This window comes from Ursus arctos, unplaced genomic scaffold, assembly GCF_023065955.2.
Source record: "Ursus arctos isolate Adak ecotype North America unplaced genomic scaffold, UrsArc2.0 scaffold_2, whole genome shotgun sequence".
NCBI classification, from domain to species: domain Eukaryota; kingdom Metazoa; phylum Chordata; class Mammalia; order Carnivora; family Ursidae; genus Ursus; species Ursus arctos.
The window spans coordinates 45,922,218-45,942,545 of NW_026622874.1; the positions used below are offsets into that span (position 1 = coordinate 45,922,218).

Below are 20,328 nucleotides of genomic sequence, written 5' to 3' on the forward strand. Positions count from 1 at the left end.
TATGAGAAACAAGAAGCTTTGAAGGATGTGTGTGATAGTGCATTGCCTCACACTTAATAATTTAACACTGATAAATTATTTAGAAAGTAACAACTATATTTCTAAGACTCATAGAAGGAGTAAAACATAACTGGAACTCCCCATCAGTGTAAGTTATTTTATTAATTTACAAATAATGAAGATGGTGACTTATCAATCACTATCAATACATATGGCCATCACTCACTGTACTTGTAGTATAGAAATGTGTCATATGACTCTCCATTGACGAATGAGAAGGAAAAAATACAAGAAGTAGATGGAACTAAATGAGACATACTTAAGGTTCTCTTTTCCTAAATGCCATAATTTATATCCCCCCTTCATTCTGAATTTGCTGGAAGTTTATAATAAGAATTGTGTGTGTGTGTAAAAACTTATAAAATCAAAATATATTTTTAGAGACCTCAAAACCCTCCAGGCAAGCCTGTTTCCCATGAAAGCAATTAGCCCCAACCTGCTTCATATAACCCCTCAGCCTTTGCTTGTACATTTGGAGCATCAAGCTTGGTATTTTACAGATGACTCTTAATTTGGGGGAAAATGTCCTATGTTTGGCTGAACTGTGTGCAATCCTACAATTGGTCCTCATTCTGCCCTGTGGGTTGCTCTTGGAAATCTGTCTCCCTCCCTACTCTCCTTTCTCTTGTTAAATTTCCATTTTTCTCAAAAAACTTGCAAGTGTCTTTCAGGTCTTTCATCATCTTAGTTGTTTTATATCTGTTCAGCTTATCAAGAATATCCTTTATACAGCTCAAAGGGATATGCTTCTGGGTGTTGTAAGCAACACACAGTCTCATATATTTCTTATTCTGGACATTAATTTTCTGATAACACAGCTGAACGGGACATTTATTTTTAGCAGCTCCCTAACACTAAGCTTACATTAGTATCGAAATTAAGTCATAGATTTATTTCTTATGAACTATTAATTTAGTTCTTATGCAACCTGAGCTTACGAAGTGTATATTCTGAAACTTAAATATTTGGCTTTACCACCATGTTTGATTGGATTTCATCTTGTTGATTTTTTCCTTCATATTCTGGATCCAGCCTTAGCATCTCTTCTCTCCAGTGCCTCCTCCAGTACTACTGCCAGGGTGCAAATTCCTGTTGTGTTTATTTAAAGCTTCTGCCTGAAAAACCAGTCTTGCAAACATTGCAGCCTGGCATTCAAAGTCCTGTGTCTCCCAAGTGCCTATGGAGAGAGCATGGCAGTGTGGAGAGCGTGTTGGCCAGTCAACATGTCTACTTTTTAGTCTGACTCTGGTATTTGTTGGTTGGTAACTTAGAAAGTCATTCAGACTCAGTTTCTTTGTCTGTATTAAAGTGGGGACAAATTAGGCCATCTACCTACTTTAAAGGTTTGGGGGACTTCATTTTTTTACTTTTTAAATTTTTATTTGTTTATTTTTTTAAGTAGGTGCCATGCCCAATGTGGGGTGAACTCATAACCCCAAGATCAAGACCTGAGCTGAGCTCAAGAGTTGGATGCTCAACTGACTGAGCCAATAGTTAAATGCTTCCCATTCATTTCTGTAACTGTTTAATTATTATGGAATAAATATTGCCACATACTTAATGTGCCTATGGATTATGGGAAACATGGATAGAATTTTACTTTAATGAATTATACTTTTTTTAATAAATAGAAATACTGATTTATATCTGTTAAGCTTATCAAGAATATCCTTTGTCATTTTTATATTTGATTATTTATCATGATCCAACCTTATTTTTCTACCCTCTCCTCCATCTCTTCTTTTTTATTCATTCTTTAAAAAATTCACTCATCTATTTTTATATTTGATTATTTATCATGATCCAACCTTATTTTTCTACCCTCTCCTCCATCTCTTCTTTTTTATTCATTCTTTAAAAAATTCACTCATCTATTCCATAAGCATATGAAGAGTGACTAATATTTGTTAAGCATTTTTCTTTTTTTAGGTGTGAGAATACAAAGACAAATTAGGCCCAATTCCTGACCTCAAGACACTTAGTGGCATCAAAAGACAGATCATTACACATTTAAATGACTGTTGCAATGGAATTATTTACTAAGTGCAGTGGGAACATAAGCAGAAAGGATGTCTTAGTTGAGGTGCCCCCAAAGCAGACCCTAAAACAAGGATTCAAATGGCAGGTAGTGTTTTTGGTAAGCAAAAACAATGCTGATAGAGGAGTGATCAAGGATGACAGGAAAGGGAAAATAGACAATGAAGCCAGCTACCACTGAGGATATTAGACTTTAAAACTCTGGGGGCTGGTATAACACCCAGACCCCAGAGTTATTTTTCATTCAAGGGGCAGGGAGATGGAATATTTATACCCCAACTTTGGTTGAAGCTGCCCCTGGGGACATTCATTCAGGTCAATGCAGCCTTGCTGCATATGCAGACAACGTGTCCTTTGGCAGAGAAATGCAGACACTGGCAGCTGGAAAGCAGGCCTGAGTGCCCTGAGTAGTGAAGGCTAAGGGATGTGGACTAGACGTCCACAGCCTCTGCTTTGGCCAGTCTGAGGGCTCAGGGAAAGTTTCACTGAGAAAGTGATTCTTGGACCTACTCTTGATGGCAAAAGATTTCCACTAGGCAGACGTGGTGGACTCATGTCTTTTCCAGGAAGAGAAAACAGCACGTGCAACAACAGAGAGGCAGGTGAGAACATGGAATATTTGAAAAACCGAAGGTTGTCTAATGCTCCTCAAGTCTAGGGGGTAGCACCAGGAGGGCCTCTGCATGTCATGCCATATTCAGTTTTTCTCTTATGGGGACTAGGAAACCACTGAAGATTTTTGAGTAGAAGTGTGGCATGGTTGAATTTATAGATTTAAAGAGACCATTTTGGCTAGGGTAGTGGGTATTGATTAAAGGTTGTGGGGATGAAGGCGGGGGGGATTTTGAAATGGTCTCCAGCAAAATAAGATGAGGGTGGTGGTGCAGATGGAGGGGAAAAGGGCAAGTTTGAGACAGTTTATATGGTAAAATGGTAGGACTTAGTGACTACTTTACTGAAGGAGATGGGAAGCAGGGAGAGACTGCAAGACTCTGGTGTGGGTGACTGTGGGCAAAAGGACACATGGTTCTGGTGTCTGAAAGTGTCATTAAATGGTTTTGTGTAGTCTCTCTGCCCAGCAGGAAATCAAATTCAACATTCCCAGAGTTTGCAGCTGGGGTAACCCCTAAAATAGGAGAAAAAGAGATGGAATAAAGAAATGCACACATTATTTCATATCCTGTCTAACAGCTGATACTGTGAAAGCTGACGTAACTTGGAAGCATCAGTTCACATAAAATTTCCCATCATTCTGCTTGGAGTCATGTTCCCTCATGTAAGGAAATACTGGTGGAGGCAGTGGTGTTAAAAATGATTTCCCTAGGGGCACCTGGGTAGCGCAGTCGTTAAGCGTCTGCCTTCGGCTCAGGGCGTGATCCGGCGTTCTGGGATCGAGTCCCACATCGGGCTCCACCGCTGGGAGCCTGCTTCTTCCTCTCCCACTCCCCTGCTGTGCTCCCTCTCTCGCTGGCTGTCTCTCTGTCACATAAATAAATAAAATCTTTAAAAAAAAATGATTTCCCTAAAAAATAATTTTAAAACAGAAAGACCTCTACCTGTCTCATAGTCTAAAGGGAATTGAGTCATATAGAATGAAAAATTTGTACCATACATTCTATATTCTTCCTCTTAGCTGTCAGAAAAAGTTGCGCTGAGATGTTGATCCCTGCAGCTATTGCCTGGGATTGTCAGGACAATGCATTCCTAGTCACCACAGACCTGGAGTGATCTCATGGAACATACCCAGTGATCCTGATCATGATGTGAAAAATACTGGGATGCATTTTGTAAGATATCCTTAAAGTCAACATTCACTCATTAACAAATATTTATTGAAGTCCTACTGTATTCCAAGCACATGGTATTGGGCTCCTTTTTATAGAGTTTAATAGCAAAGGAAGACCTTAAACTAACAATGGTCAACTAAAAACTTTGCGAGTGAATAAAGAAACACTTATTAAGGGATAACATTTTGTTTTTTCATTTAAGTGGATTTCAATCATCTTTTCATTTAAGGACAAATCATGGAGGGGGAAACAAGATAGTCAATGTTCAACTTTTTCTGTAATTTCTCAAATAATTCTTTAAGCAAAGCATTTATTCAAATGGTTAGTGAATGAAGAAATGAGAACCCCAGACTTATTCATCATTAATCCACCCATTGAGTAAATACTAATGAGTTTTAACTCTGAGGTAGCTACTAGCATAGTTGTTGGGTGCCGTGAATTAAAAAGCACATCTCCCAGGGCACCAGGATGGCTCAGTCGGTTAAGAAGCTGGCTTTTGATTTTGGTTCAGGTCATGATCTCAGGGTCCTGGGATCAAGCCCCACATTGGGCTCCACAGTCAGTGAGGAGTCTGCCTGAGGATTCTCTCCTTCCCTCTGCCTCTCTTCCCTGTCATGCGCTCTCTGTCTCTTTCTAAGATAAATCTTTTTTTAAAAAAGCACCTCTCCAACTCTAAGAGAATGCTGCTGGCTTCTCAAGGAACACACGTGGAGATAATTTTGAAAATGCAGTCAGGTTTGCTAATAGGCACTGGTACAAAGTGTTTCTGGAGCACAGAGACGCTCAGAAGGATCTCAGCCAAGCAATGGGGAAGAAGAGGAGATTTCTCTTGCCATTTCTTTTAAATCCCATGTTTGACAGTTTGCTTCTTTGTATATATGCTTGCAACGTTAGAACAAAATTTATACTCAAAACATTTCATGTGGCCAATATCATGCAAAATGTATTGTAGTGGGTATACACCAGACATGTACAGAATGGTCTCCTGAGCTATCCCTTCTTTGGGAACTGCCCCATGATCCCACCATCCAGAGAGTCACAAAAGTGGACCTTTGGGAGTTCTGTCGTAAAATGTAACTCTGCTTTATGACTAGGGAGAGTCACTTGATCTAAACTGTATTGGAGTTTCTTTCCTAGAATTCTAGAACTGAGACCCAGAGGATGAGATTCATTTCTCTGTGAACTGGACCTTATGCTTAGTCAGAGCTATTGGAAGTTTTATTTCTCATGTGGTTTTAAGAATAAAGGAAACCAGTCTAGACACAGAGAGAAGAAACCTTATCCACTTGGAGGAAAAATAAAAGAAAATTCCAATGGCTTTGTACCCTTGGTTCCAGACCCTTCCAGAAGTCATATAGCGTTCATGCCTTTAAGCATAAGGGATTTTTTTGGATCCTTATAATAAAGTTACATTTTCTGCCTAAGCTAGTTAGAATGGGTTTCTGCAATTAAAAAAAAAAAACTAAATAATTGTAGTAGGCATCTGTTGTACACTTCCTCAGAATTCTTCTTTGACCCCTGTCTACCTGCCTTCTCCTTTTCTACCAGCATCTAGATACTACTTTGGGGGAACTTTTTTTTTTTTAATGTTTTTAGCCATTGTGGTGGGTTGAAGTGAGTGGGATCGACTTCACCCTCAGGCCCAGGGAAAGACGTTCTGCAAAGCCTGCACTCTTGCTTATAGTGATTGGTTTCAGAGTAGGTCTGTGACCGGGCACTTAAGTGGATGGCTTGAAGAGATGCTAAGTGAGAAATTCTGGGAGAAATACCCCCACTGTCATTTGACTATAGATGTTCCCACTTCTTCCAAACAATGTGGCAGGAGAATGCAAAGGTAGAGGTGCTGTAGATCTTCCTATTGTGGAGGAAGCCAGACGGAGGACAAAGATGACCCAAAGGAGGAGCTGAGAACACAGAGAAACAGATACATGGTGGCTTCATGAATCAAATCATGACTGAAGTCACCACTGAGTCTGTACATTTATTTATTCCTCTTTATTTTATTTATTTATTTTGATTTGAGTTATTTGAGTCAGACTTGCTACTTCTAAACAAAAACATCATAACCAACAACGATGCATTCAGAATATTTTCCCCAGGTCCTTGATTTTTTTTTTTCTCTAACATCTTGGCCTAAAAAACCTCCTGATTTATAGACCCTGGGTTTATACATTCAGTCACTTCTGTTGTCCTTTTAAAATGTTGACCTGATAGTATTGCTCTTACTTACACGTTACAATGAGACTACATTTGGACAGTGGGCAGTCCACAGTACCAAGTGAAGAACAGAATGTTTGAGGTGAGACAAGAGAATGAGATGTACTGTTTTGATCAGGGTTATCTTAATACAATACTTAATACGTATTATGTACTTAGAAATTGAGTAACCTCAGAAGCTTTAGTTTCCAGACATTTTTTTTTGTGTGTGTGTGAATATTTTCAACTAATAGTTTTAGGTTTTTAGGCTTAAGGATTGAAAAGCTTTCTGTCAAGGCATGTTGTAGATAAAATTGCACCTCCTAAAGCGGGATAACCTGCTCCACAAAATGTTAAATTATGTCTTTAACTTAGACAGCCATTTGTCATAGAAAGGGGTGATAAATGCTTTTGATAATCTTATTTTTTTTTAAAGATTTTATTCATTTATTTGACAGAGAGAGAGAGGAGCCTCTAGAGGGGGAGGGAGAGGAAGAGGCAGAGCATCTCTAGTAGACTTCTCACTGAGCACACATCCATTCAGGGCTCGATCTCATGACCCTGAGATCATGACCTGAGCTGAAACCAAGAGTCGGGTGCTCAACCAACTGAGCCACCCAGGCACCCCCATTTTTGATAACTTTAAACCAAACTGTCCCTCTAGAAAATGGTCAGATATTCTATGGTTGAGCTAGTCTTCCTGTCCAGTGAGGTTGCCTCTGAGGATTCTTGTGAGCAAATTATGTATTCTCTTGCCAGCCCCAAACGTTGGACCTCCATTCCACTGCTGGGGGCTCTCAAAATTCTCAAGTTTCCTGTAAATAGAGACAAGTCAAAATTCTCTTCCCTACCCTTCCTCCTTCTCCTTCATCTCTCTCTCTCTCTCTTTTTTTAAATCTCTCTCTTCCTTTCTTTCTCATTTTAACAAACCCAGAGAATATTTTTACTGGAAATACCCTTCTATCTTTAAACTTCCCATAACAAAACCATAAGTAGACTACAGGCCTATCCAATCAAATCTTTATTTATGCTTAATTTGAATCATCAAATAACTGTGAATAAAACAATAAGCCTAAATGATCTGTTTATCAACTTCTCTATTTCAAGTTTTAGAGATCCAGCCTTCTATGAAAAAGCTATTTTTAGATTTCTGAGCTACATGATCACAAGTGTTAGCTAACTCCTCTTTCCTTGGAAAATGAGTAAATTTGAACAAAGATGTTTTGTGTATTCTTTTGACTGTTCCTTTGTCACAGGATCCTTCTGGTATTCTGGAAACTCAAATACCTGACAAGACATGTTGTTAGTATTACTAGATAAAAGAATAGATTTAAGAAATAGTTTCTTGTTCAGACACTGTCAGTGTTTGAAAGAAATCACTTTCCTTTCTCATATAGTGACATTTAGAAGTCATACTCTAGACAGTAATTTTTTAGGGTGTTGTGATCTACAAGACTTGTGACCGAAATCTCAAGTTTAGAAAAGACTCGTAAGATGCAATGTTCTTGGGGTGCCTGGGTGGCTCAGTTGGTTAAGGGTCTGCCTTCTACTCAAGTCATGATCTTGGGGTCCTGAGCCCTGTGTCAGGCTCCCTGCTTGGTGGGGAGTCTACTTCACCCTCTCCTTCTGCCTGCCTCTCCCCTTCCACCACTCATGCTCTCTCTCTCCGTGTCTCTCAAATAGAGAAATAATATCTTAAAAGTAAAAGATGTAGTGTTCTTTCCTATAACATATGAAATGCTGAAGGCAGCTGTTGAAGACATGAAAACAGGGCTACTGGATGGAGAGGTTTAGTGGCTTGTCTAAAGTCACACAGATGGTAAGTGGCTAACCCTAATGTCTAGGCCCTTAGCCACAAGAGTAATTCTTAATTCATTGAGCACTTCCTGGAACCAGGCAAGGCTTCACATGTAGTAACTTGACAGTAACTTCTCTTACTTTACCTATTTATTTACTTATTTCTGTATGTCTTGTGCCCATACAATGTGATATCTTTATAACTGTTAGTTTAAGTAGACCCCCTGATGGGTTTAGATGACCGGCTGGATTTTGATGGAAGGAAGGCCAAGGGTAAGTGCTGGAGAGAGGACCAGCTCTTGTGATGAAGTGAAGTGGAGATTTTTAAAATTGTGGTGAAAACATTTAACATGAGGTCTACCCTTTTCACAACATTTTAAGTGTATAATACAGTATGGTTAACTATAGGAACTCTGTTGTACAGAGGCTCTCTAGAACTTATTCATCTTGCATGACTGTAACTTTATACCCATCGAATAGCAACTTTCCATTTTCCTATCCCCCAGCCACTGGCATCTAACATTCTACCCTCTGTTTTATGAGTTTGACTATTTTAGGTATCTCATAGAAGTGGAATCATGCAGTATTTGTCTTTGTGAGGCTGGTTCATTTCACTTAGCATAGTATCCTCCAGCTTCAACCATGATGCATGTGACAGGATTTCAAGAAGTAGAGATTTTTAATAAGAGTAACTGCCATCTGCTGATGCTGGTGTTCATACTTCACAGGTTGTGGTAGAGGTTGGATGCTTTCTCCCCTCCATCTATAACAAACCCCCTGGCTTTTAGCTGGGCACACCTGCAGAAGTGGTGTGTGCAACTTCCAGAAAATGTCCTTAAAGACTAGGAGCATGCCTTTCTTTTCTGCTTCTGTCCTCATGCATGGGATGGGGCCTGAAGGACTGGAGCTCCAGGAACCATCATGTACCATGAGGGAAGCTTGGGGATTAGGCAACAAGGTAGAAGTAGCCTGACTTTCTGATATTACAAAGGGCCACCTGTGTTCTGGAATGAATCTCCTTGGACACTTGGATGTGAGAGTGAAGGAAACTTACCTTGTTTAAACCACAGTTATTTTTGAAATGCTCTTCATAGCTGAAATAAATCCTAACTAATTCTCATATATCATTTCATTTGATCCTGACAATAACTCTCTGAGATAGGTACTATGATTATCCCATTTGTAGGTGAAGAAATCAAGGCCCAGAGAACCTTAGTAAATTTCTCATGGTCACCCAGCTATTGGATGGTAAAGTTGGGATTCTAACAACCCCTCTTAGACAAGAGGACGTGTTCATCTAATATTAGATTAATTGGACAAAAGAATCCCCACTGGTCTTATGTCTCTAGTTAGGGTATCTTCCTAATAAGACTACATGAGATGCCCCTCAGCATAGGCAGATAATTTATTGCAAAGCTCTCATCACAGCAGATGCCTGGTAGAGACTACATGATGTTTTGGTTAGGATGTTTTTGTCTCTGTTACTGAATATTTAATCAAACTGGTTTGAACAATTAAGAAATTTGTTAGCTTACATAAAAGGAGAATCAGACATAGAGCGTCCTCAGGGTTAGTTGATTCAGCAGGTAAGTGGTATTAACAAGAACACAGGGTCTCCCCCTCCTCTGCTCTGTGGCCCAAAGCATTAGCTTCATTCAGAAGTTGGTGCTTTCTGTGGTAACAAGAAGGCTGCTTGTAGCAATCGGGATTATCCACTTTCTTATTCACATCTAGCAGAAAGAGAGCATTTCCTTGTTTTTCTATTAAAATTGAGATAGAACTTTCTTACAAGCTTCCTGCTAACATTTGCCTGTCCAATAGCAATTGGTTCTAGATATAGTCTGAAGGGAAGTGTCAACATATCAATGACAATTGAGGGCATGGGAGTGGGTGAGGTGCAGGGTTGCCTGCTGGCAAACATATCATGTGAGGTTTAGAAAAAGAAACTTCCTCTGGGCCAAATAATTAGGAATCTGCATGGCATCCCTTCCTCCTCGAAGGCCAACACTGCTCCTGCCTTAGGACTTCAGCCATAACTAAATTCCCCTCCTCCTGGACCAGGTACCTCTGTACAGGACACTCCCCTCATCATCAGACGTAGCAACAGAGATCAAATGGCCCAGGGAAGTGGTAGCCTGAGCAAAGGAGAGGTCCTTGGTCAAAACTGCAAGGAAGGCATTTTTTTTTCATTGACTGGAGTCCAGAACCGTAGTGATGGCCCTACTATGACAGCAGCAGTCCACAGCAGAGCGGGTCCATCACCTCCATCATCCTAAATACTGTCCCTCAGTTAACACAGGCCTGATACTGCATGCCACAGTAAACTGTCCACTTATGTCCACCTGAAATCCTAGGTCTTTTTCATATGAACTCCTTCTCAGATACATACATCCCTATCAGGCAAAGAGGTTTGGAAAAAGAGCCTGTAAGTGAGAAATAGAGACCAAGATGGTGAGACCACAGAGTCAGGGGAGTGGCCAAGAGAATCAAATGCTTCGATCTTGGAGTTTACTAATGGTGTGTGGCCTGTCCCTGCCCTGTCTGTGTGTGATAATCACCTTCCTCTCACATTGAGGGTATGCTGATATATTTCACCTCATGAACATATTGCCGGCATCTCGAAGGTATTCGCCAAACATAACTTTGCTGTGTGGAGGGTGAGTGTCTATCCCTATAACCTGGTGCTCTCTCTGAAACAGTGAAATGCATGGAATGCTGTCACTTTCCCCATGCACTGCTATCAGCATTCCGGCTGCCTCCTCCACTGAGTTTCTCTTGCTGGTTTTCTCCTCCCAGGATGCAATGCTCCTCTACCAGCCCCCGAAAATTCTTGCCTTCCGTTTTTTGGCAAAAAGAAAAGGGTGTGGGCTACAGGAGGTTGCAGTCTCCACCTGTGCCTATAAAGGGGGGTCGCTGACGGGAGTACTGGGGGAATAGTGCCCTGGTAGCCCCAACAAATGGCCCTCTGGTTTTGTGCCCAAAGGCAGGCTCTGGGAAGAGAATTAAAATCTCTCATTCCTTTCAAGCAGACAGTTTTGTTCTTTCTCGGGTTGTAAACCATGTGTCATCAAAAGACTGTGATTCCTAAATTAGCTTCATGTTATGCTGGGGCAGCTGAATTTCCTCTTAGACTCTGGTGATGGATTGCCTGTCAATCATAGGTTTTGGTGTCATGTGCTTTTCCACGGGCACCTTAGGGAACATTCTGAGACATTGCTTCTGAGAATGCTAGCCGAAGGTCATTTAAAACTGGTCTTCGCCACAGTATTTAGATAACTGCATCTGTAAAACCATTTAAAATGTTTCTGTTTAGAAATGAAAAGAAGTCTCATTACTAGTTTGACTAGATGCCTATTTAAATGACTAATGCCACCTCAGCTTAATTACTGATCTCCCTATTTGAAGTTAATATGTAATTTTTTAAACCAAACTTTCTCTTCAACACTAAAAAAATTGCTGCCTGGTTTCTAAATAAATTAAAAAGTATCTCAAGTGACTTGCCTGTACCCATACCTCTTTATCAAAGCTTACCTGATATCAGCACTTACCGTACCAGAATTTCCTTTTAGCCTTCCTCAAAGGCTAGAATTGTAATATATATAAATATAACGCATATATATGTATTATACACATGTAAATGTATATGACATATAAAACATGTGTATATATGTATATAATACATATATTTAATACATATGTTATATATAAAAAATATATATTTGCTTTTACTTCTTCCAGAATATTGATTGCATCTTCTTTCACATTTCTGTCCCTACTGATATCACTCTAGCTTCAGTTTTTATTTTTTCTTGTCTGCACAATTGTAATCTGTCTTTCTTGTAATTTCTTCTAATCTCAATTTACACAGCTACATCAGACTTTTGGGGAACAATTCTCATCTTGCTATTCTCTTGTGCAAAAATGGTTTTTAAAAGTTCCCTATATTTCTTTAACAATAAAGTATAAAATCTTTAGCAACGTGTTTTTGGATACACCATGTCCTATGGCCTCCTAACTCTTATTTGATATTTCTCTAGCATTTTGAATTATATGACCTGACCTTATTTTTTCAAAACTTTCTTCTCCCTTAGCTTCTAGAACAGCATTTTCTCCTGACTCCACCAATATCTCTGTTAACTGCTCCTCAGTCTCTTTTGCTGAACCTCAACGTGCCTCTCAAATCTTGATATACTGAAACAGAGTCTTGGCCTCTTCTGTTACTCTCCACACTATAGGCTGTTCCTGGGGAAGCTAACTTTTTCTCCAGTACTAACTTGCATGTACACAGTGAGGACTCCAGAGTCTTAGTCTTCAGGCCTGACTTATCTACCTGGTTCCAAACATGTGTTTTCAGATGTCTGTTAAAAAAAATCATATGCTTATGTCTTCCATTAAAATGACTCTTTCAATGGCTGAAGGTAGTTTCATTATTAAATTGGGGGGGGGGAATCCATTCTTCTTGTATGTAAATGATATGTAAATAACCTATAATTGTAAATCAAATTTCCATAATTATGAAGAAGGAAGAAGAACAGTGGCAAGTGGGCTTTCCTTTTGATTTCGGCACTTATTTGCCATATAACCTTAAAAATGTCACTTACATTCACGGGTCCTCAGTTTGATATCTTTAAAATATTGACTAATCTAGTTGAGGCAGCTGGTGTGGTGGGAAATGGCCTGAGTCTGAAGGCTTGTCTTGGTTCTGTTCCACATGAGCAAAGTGACATTGGTGAGTCATTTTCCCTCTCTAGTTCTTTCTTATGAAATAAGAAGATTGAATTAGTTATTTAAAAGACCTATTCTATGTACCACTATCCTATTGTAAGGTACATTCAATTCTGAAAATGCCTTGCAAACTGTTAGGTATTATACAGTTCTAAGGTATCATTAAGAGTACAAACAATCAGGGTGACGGGGTGGCACAGTTGGTTAAGCGACTGACTCTTGGTTTCGCTCAGGTCTGATCTCAGGGTCATGAGATTGAGCTCCCTGTTGGGCTCCATGCTCAGCGTGCAGTCTGCTTGAGTTTCTCTCTCCCTCTCCCTCTGCCCCACCCCCATCTCTCTCTCAAATAAATTAATAAGTCTAAAGAAAGAGCATGAAGGGGGGTAAACGAAGGGGGAATGAACCATGAGAGACTATGGACTCTGGGAAACAAACTGAGGGCTTCAGAGGGGAGGGGGGTGGGGGACTGGGATAGGCTGGTACTGGGTAGTAAGGAGGGCACATATTGCATGGTGCACTGGGTGTTATATGCAAATAATGAATCATGGAACACTACATCAAAAACTAAGGATATACTGTATGATGACTAACATAACATAACGAAAAATTATTATTAAAAAAAAGAGTATGGGGGCGCCTGGGTAGCGCAGTCGTTAAAGCGTCTGCCTTCGGCTCAGGGCGTGATCCCGGCGTGCCGGGATCGAGTCCCACATCGGGCTCCTCTGCTGGGAGCCTGCTTCTTCCTCTCTCACTCCCCTGCTGTGTTCCCTCTCTCGCTGGCTGTCTCTCTGTCACATAAATAAATAAAATCTTTAAAAAAAAAAAAAAGAGTATGAACAATCAAGTTGGCAGTGAAGATGAGGGGCTAAATCATCAAGAACTGATAAGCTTCTGGGTTCTATTAGGATCTACAGTGATGGACTCATTTGAGTTCATGAGCAATTTTTAAGTTAGAATCACTGAATTACTATTTACTATCAGTATAATCACCAATATTTATTGTTTATAATAATTTAGTGTTGGCAGCATAATTATTAGTAGTATACTCTAATACTGCATACTGTAGTATATACTACACCTACTAAGAATACAGATACTATTTTTTATTGTTTCTCTTACTTCTAGCAGGTTGACTTTTAATAGGTGTCAGCAAGCTTTTCTGTTTTAAATAAATGAGATTATATACTACAAGTTGAGCACAACAAGAAGGAACATTTGAAATAGGAAAGTATAAAAATCTAGTAAGAGATAAAGGGAACTATATCCTGTAGAAATCTTACAATACAGTAAAGAGATCAGTTGCTATATGACACAGAATTCTCAAAAGTTTTATAGGGGAAAAGAGATTCTAAACCTTCTGGATTTATGTGACTTCCCTATTCATATTTTCTGTTCCATTTAGGCACCAGTTGAACAGTCAAGAGAAGTTTTGTCTTTTTTTTCTATGTAATGGTTGTAGAACAGATTTGACAATCACCCTTCCTCCCCCCAACTTCTAGTCTGACCCAGGATGAACAGAGGTGCACACATGCACACATGCTCAACCTACTTAGAAATGAAATCAGTCCCTTTGGAAGTTTAACCACTCTAGGCAACTTATTTGATACTACATCTGTCATGATTTTATGCAGTTTGGCACTTGCATTATCTATAATGCTAATTTTGTAACAATAAAGCAAGATAATTTTAAAATATCCTTACAAAATAAACATCTGTGTTTTGTGTGCACAATGCTTACGATATACCTAAAATCTGTTTTTCATCTCATCAAAACTTTTTATTTACTTCTGATGTTTGTTTTGTTTTTAATTCAAACCACAAATCTTTTCTATTTAATCATAGGAATGAAATTATCTGCCTTAAAAAAATACTCTTTTCTTTTAATTTCCTTATCAATCTGGGCTATGCAGAAGGTGTTCCCTCTGAGACCTGAGTGTATGAATTCCTCGTTGATCCCTACCTCACTGATGAAGAGTTCCAGGCAGGTTATTCATTAATTGTTGTCGTCAGTAACCTCACTCCCAGTATTAGCTGTCAGATTCACTGCCAAGCCTCCTTTGTTATTGGCCTAGGGAAGACAAACCTCGGTTTATCTTTCATGACAGCCCACAGGCTGTCTTGGATGCCCTGCCCAGTGAGGAGGCGTGGAATGCCACCCTTCTTTACACGTTGTCATTCCTGATGCCATGAACCATTTCTCAACTCTTACTTAGTCATTTCCTTTCAACTCCTGGGTAATGTTAGTTGCATTTTTTTGGGCTTGGTTGGGTAGCTAGGTAACGCTGAGATGTGCAGATGGTTTCTTTACATTGTCATTTGCTTTCAAGCAGTTTGCTGTTGAGGAGGGCTACGTGGGTTAAAGATTTATGAGACTGCTTTAAGATTGTTATCTTTGTGTTTCCAGACTCTAGCTAACTAAACGTATTACCATCAGTCATTGGCGGATCACTGGGACTTATCTAAATTTTGTTTAGGGTGATACTCCCCAGACTGTTGTCCTAGGATGTTTTCACCTTGACCCGTGGGGTCAGAGTAAGGAAGTAGAGGAGGGGAATGTATTGTTATGACTAGACCTGGAAACCTTGTGCCATCATTAGCATTATTTATGAGGTAGCAGCATGCATGACATCTGTGCCAGATGGTCTGTGAAATGGAGAAAGTATGCATACATTTTATTGTCCAAGTTGGGGTGAATAGTACTGGGTGGATAAGAAGAAATTAGGAATGAGGGGTGCCTGGGTGGTTCAGTCAGTTAAGTGTCTGACTCTTGATTTTGGCCCAGGTCATGATCTCAGGGTCATGAAATTGAGCCCTGCTTTGGGCTCCGTGCTGAGTAAGGAGTCTGCTCAAGATTTTCCCTCTCCCCCTGCCCCTCCCTCCACTCATGTGCTCTCTCTAAAAATAAATAAATAAATAAATAAATAAATAAATAAATAAATAAATAAAATCTTTAAAAAAAAGAAGAAGAAGAAATCAGGAATGAAAGTCCAAGGAATGACTAATATTTGTCTTAAATGACCTAAGAATGTTTTTAAAACTAAATTGGAAATATACAAGTGTGTGGTCTTTTGGTAAAGTCTAATATATACCATTTCTCTTTGGGATACATTTGCTAATTTATTCATTTAACCATATGCCTCAACCCATGTTAAACACTGAGAATAAAAGGGAATTCCTCTGAGGAATTCACAGTCTAATGAAAGGATAGATATACACTTAAATGTAATGTGATAGTGGTTGAACAGTCCTTCTTTAGTCCTGGTGTGTGGTGTTTCCCTTCTACTTTATCTGCCATCAGGGTGACAAAGACTTTCATTCCTTTCAGGGTACGAGGCATGCATATGAATATTCTGGGCCATTGAAGAGGTAATTTCCAAGGTAGCACAAATAAGAAGGGGCTATCCTGGTGAGTGAAAAAGCCACACCCAAAGTGATGGGAAGAGTGGCTAACAATTTCCCAGCTAGGGTGAGAGGTGGTGTTCTCTGGAGTTTTGAGGAAGGTGTGAAGACTTGGGTCACCTTGTAAGCAACAACCTTGCACGGTAATGGATGGGTCCCATGTAATTGTCCTAACCCTGGGTGGGGTTGGAGAGGATGCACGGAAGTTAGAAAGCCAACATATGCTCTAAAGAAGGGAGTTGGGCCAATTATGTCATCTTCGAATATAATTCTGTGCTACTTCCTTTGTGTCTCCTTTTTGAATTTTTCTTTAAAGTGGTGGTTCTGTGCTGTAGGACCTCTGTGGCTGTCTGATGTTTCTCAGATAAAATAAATGCATAAATAAAACATAGAGGATTACAAAAGGAACCAATTACGTTGAAATATCCTAATCAAAATATTTTTTAAAAAACCAGTGATAGAGGAGAATTCCACTTCCTGGAAGGTGGAATACATTTTATTTTCCTTATTCCTCCCCCTAAATACAACTAAAAGCCTTGGACATTATATATGAAACAAACAAACAAAAAAGACTCTGAAAGGAGGAGAGAAATAGAAAGAGCAGCTAGAGACTTTAGAGACCAAGGAATGATATGGTTGTGATTTCCCTAGATTGTCTTTTTGCCTTATATATTCCAGAGCTAAAGCTGGCTACTCAGAAATGTCAAGGCATGCAGACAAAAAAGTCCCAACGGAAACTTTCTTTCTTCATAGCCAAAGGACCAGGAAAGGGAAAGTCTAGCAAGACGGAAAACTTTAAACAACAGGCACTCCACTCCAGCCAAACACCATGGGAAAAAAATTTATGGCCCCACCCACACCTATGCCGGCAAAGGCTGAATGGGTAGCGTAGTAGAATTCTAGTGGAGAGTTGTGACTTCTACCCTTGCCCAGCAGTAATGATGTTTCTCTTCCCCTCAAGTAACAACAGAGACCAAGTGGGAAATTTGGACTTCTAGTCCACCTGAAATAATAAGGCAGCATCTCCTTTCTCCTGCTGGAGCAGTGTCAGATGAAACCAGCTAAAACAGAAAGTTTCGATAGACCCAGAGTCTCATAACAAAATATTCAGAATGTCCAGATTTTTACACAAAATCAGTGTTGTACCAAGAAACAGGCTAATCTCAGCTTGAATGAAAAAAAAAAAAAGACAGTCAGTTGATGCCAAAAAAGAAATGACAGAGATGTTAAAATTATCTGGCAAAGATATTAAAGCAACCTTTATAAAAAAACAATCCAGTAAGCAATTATGAACATACTTAAAACATAAGAAAAGTAGAAAGTTTCAGCAAAGAGAGAATATAGCAAGAAGAACCAAATGGAAAAGTTAGACATGAGAAATACAAGAACCTAGATAAAAACATTCAATGGATGGGCCCAACAGCAGAACAGACGAGACAGAGGAAACAATCAGTGACCTTGAAGAGAAAATAGAAATTATCCAGTTTGAAAAAGTAGAGAAAATGGAGGAAAAATGAACATTTGTGTCCCAATTCAACAAGAGCACTAAACCTACACAATCGAGAAGGTGAGTGGATCACAAAAAGGATAAACCCATAGAAATCCACATCAAAATGTATCATACCCATACTTCTAAAACTAAAAACAAAAGCAAAATCTTGTAAGGAGTGAGAGAGAATGACTTTACTCATAGGGAGAAAGTAATGTGAATGACAGGAGATTTATCAGAAATCATGGAGGCCAAAGAAAGTGACATGTCATTTTTAAGTGCTGGAAGAAAAGAATTGACAACCCCAAATTCTATATCCAGTGCAAACGTCCTTTAGGAATGAAGGAGAAATCAAGACATTCTCTGATGAATGAAAACTAAGACCATTTGTCACTATTAGAACTACTACAGTTCTTATCTCATGTAAGCAAAGGGAAGACAAGCATACCGATAACCAACTCAAAACATCAAGTAGCAAAAGAGAGTTTAATATTAAAAATTAGGTGTTGGGCATTCTATTTCAGCTTTCATAGTAAAATAAATAATCCAATTAGAAAATGAACAAAATGACATGAGCAAAAGACACGAGCAGACATTTCACCAGAGAGGATATACAGATGCAAGTAAGCTCATGAAAAGATACTCAACATCATTAGCCTTTAGGGAAATGCAAATTAAAACTGCAATGAAATATCATTACATACCTACTGCGATGGCAAAAGTAAAACATTGTTTTAACAACAAATGCTTGTGAGGATGGGAAAAACTAGATCACTTATACATATGTATATTGCTGGTGAAGATGTAAAATGGCATAGCCACTCTAAAAATAGTATGAAGGTTTTCTTACATAACTAAACATGCAACTACTGTATGACCCAGCAATTGCACTCTTGAGCAGTTATTCCAGAGAAATGAAGACTTATGTTGATACAGCAACTGATACATGAATGTTTACAGCAGTTTTATTTATAAGAGTCAAAAGTGGAGGCAATCCAGATATATTTCAATGGCTAAATGGTTAAACAGATGGTGTTGGACTCACACTATGGAATACTACTCAGCAATAAAAGGAAAAACCACTGATGCATGCAATGTCTTGGAGGAATCTCCATAGTATTTTGCTTAGTGAAAAATTCAGTCCCCAAAGTATACACACTGTAGTATTCCATTTATATGACATTCTAGAAATGGCAAAATTATAGAAATGGAGAGATTAGTGGTTTCTAGGGTTTAAGGATGGAGTGGGGTGGGAGGGAAGCTTACGTGACTATAAAAGGGCAACACAAAATCCTTGTGGAGATGGAGATGTTCTGTATCTTGACTGTATCAATGTCAATATCCCAGTTATGATATTTTACTATCTTTTTGCAAGATGTCACCATTGGGGGGAAACTGGGTAGAGAATACATAAGGGTCTCTCTGTATTGTTTCTTGCAATTGTTTATATGAGTCAACAATTTCTCAAAACATTTACTTAAAAAACTGTAATGGAATAATATTTATACTTCTTTATTAACACCTTAAAAAAGATCTAGTGGTAGGTCTAATTACTGTTAATATTTGGAAGTAATGATGAATGATGAATGCAATATCTTCACCAACTGTACTGTGACATAAAAATATCTGTGCTTTCTATCTGTTACAGAGTCACATGTCTTGCTACTGCTATTGTCGTTTGTTGCTTAGATTCACAATGGAAGGAAATGCTAAATTTATTTGGAAGTTAGTGAAAATAAGAATCAATTCTTTCCTGTCCAAGGACACAGACCCCCGAAAGGTCTGCTCCCAAGCAGAGATTCAAAATAATAAACAAACAAACAAACAAACAAAGACACTGGTTAAGATATAGAGTTCTCTTTCCTACATTGGAACAATCCTACATCTTGCCCAAAGCAATGAGAATTCTTTTGATTGACAGGGGAAATGTCTCTATAAGCAAGTACAGAAGAGAAAAGATTAATGTTTTGGAATAGATAGCTCAATAAGAATGCTGTATTCTCTGAAGTTGGACTTAGTTTGTGGGGGTATGGGTAAAATGCACCAAAAAGGTCAGAATCGTTGGTAAATATGGGACCCATTATGGTGCCTCCCTCAGGAAAATGGTGAAGAAAATTGAAATAAGCCAGCAGGCCAAGTACACTTGCTCCTGTGGCAAAACCAAGATGGAAAGAAGAGCTGTGGGCATCTAGCACTGTGGTTCCTCCATAAAACAGTAGCCGGTGGTCCCTGGACCTACACCACCTCTGCCCTCACAGTAATGTCTACCACCAGAAGATTGAAGAAATTGAAAGACCAGTAGAATCTCCACCCTTTGAAACATTGCTAACTTATAATAAATGGGTTAACTTATGTAACAACAACAACAACAAAAGCTACTATGGGAGGTGTGAACAAAATAACTTGGGAGATCAGATGAAGTATTCACTCTGCCTCAGGTTTGTCTGTGAAGTTTTAAAGAAATCAAAGCTTTATCAAGAATTTGAAGAAGGGGGGCACCTGGGTGGCTCAGTCATTAAGCATCTGCCTTCGGTTCAGGGCGTGATCCCGGTGTTCTGGGACTGAGACCCACATCAGGCTCCTCCACTAGGAACCTGCTTCTTCCTCTCCCACTCCCCCTGCTTGTGTTCCCTCTCTCGCTGACTGTTTCTCTCTGTCGAATAAATAAATTTTTAAAAAAATCTAAAAAAGAAGAATTTGAAGAAGGAATAAAGAAATCTCAGGCAGAGGAAAGAAGGGCATTTCAGGCAGAAAACAATGTGTGCCAAGACCTGGGGCATGGAGCCACTTGAGAAGCTGTGCTGTCAAGGAGTATTGAGATGTCTGCTTTGATGGCAG

General features: G+C 39.2%; 1 protein-coding gene across 1 annotated transcript; it reads left to right on the forward strand.

Annotated features, from left to right (window-relative positions):
• The first annotated feature begins 8,104 nt into the window (after positions 1 to 8,104).
• Positions 8,105 to 19,792, forward strand: LOC130544230 (60S ribosomal protein L37a-like). Its single transcript, XM_057315098.1, is given in 4 exon segments — positions 8,105 to 8,150; positions 10,232 to 10,302; positions 19,509 to 19,695; positions 19,698 to 19,792. Coding segments are annotated over 4 exon segments (399 nt in total).
• The last annotated feature ends 536 nt before the right edge of the window (positions 19,793 to 20,328 follow it).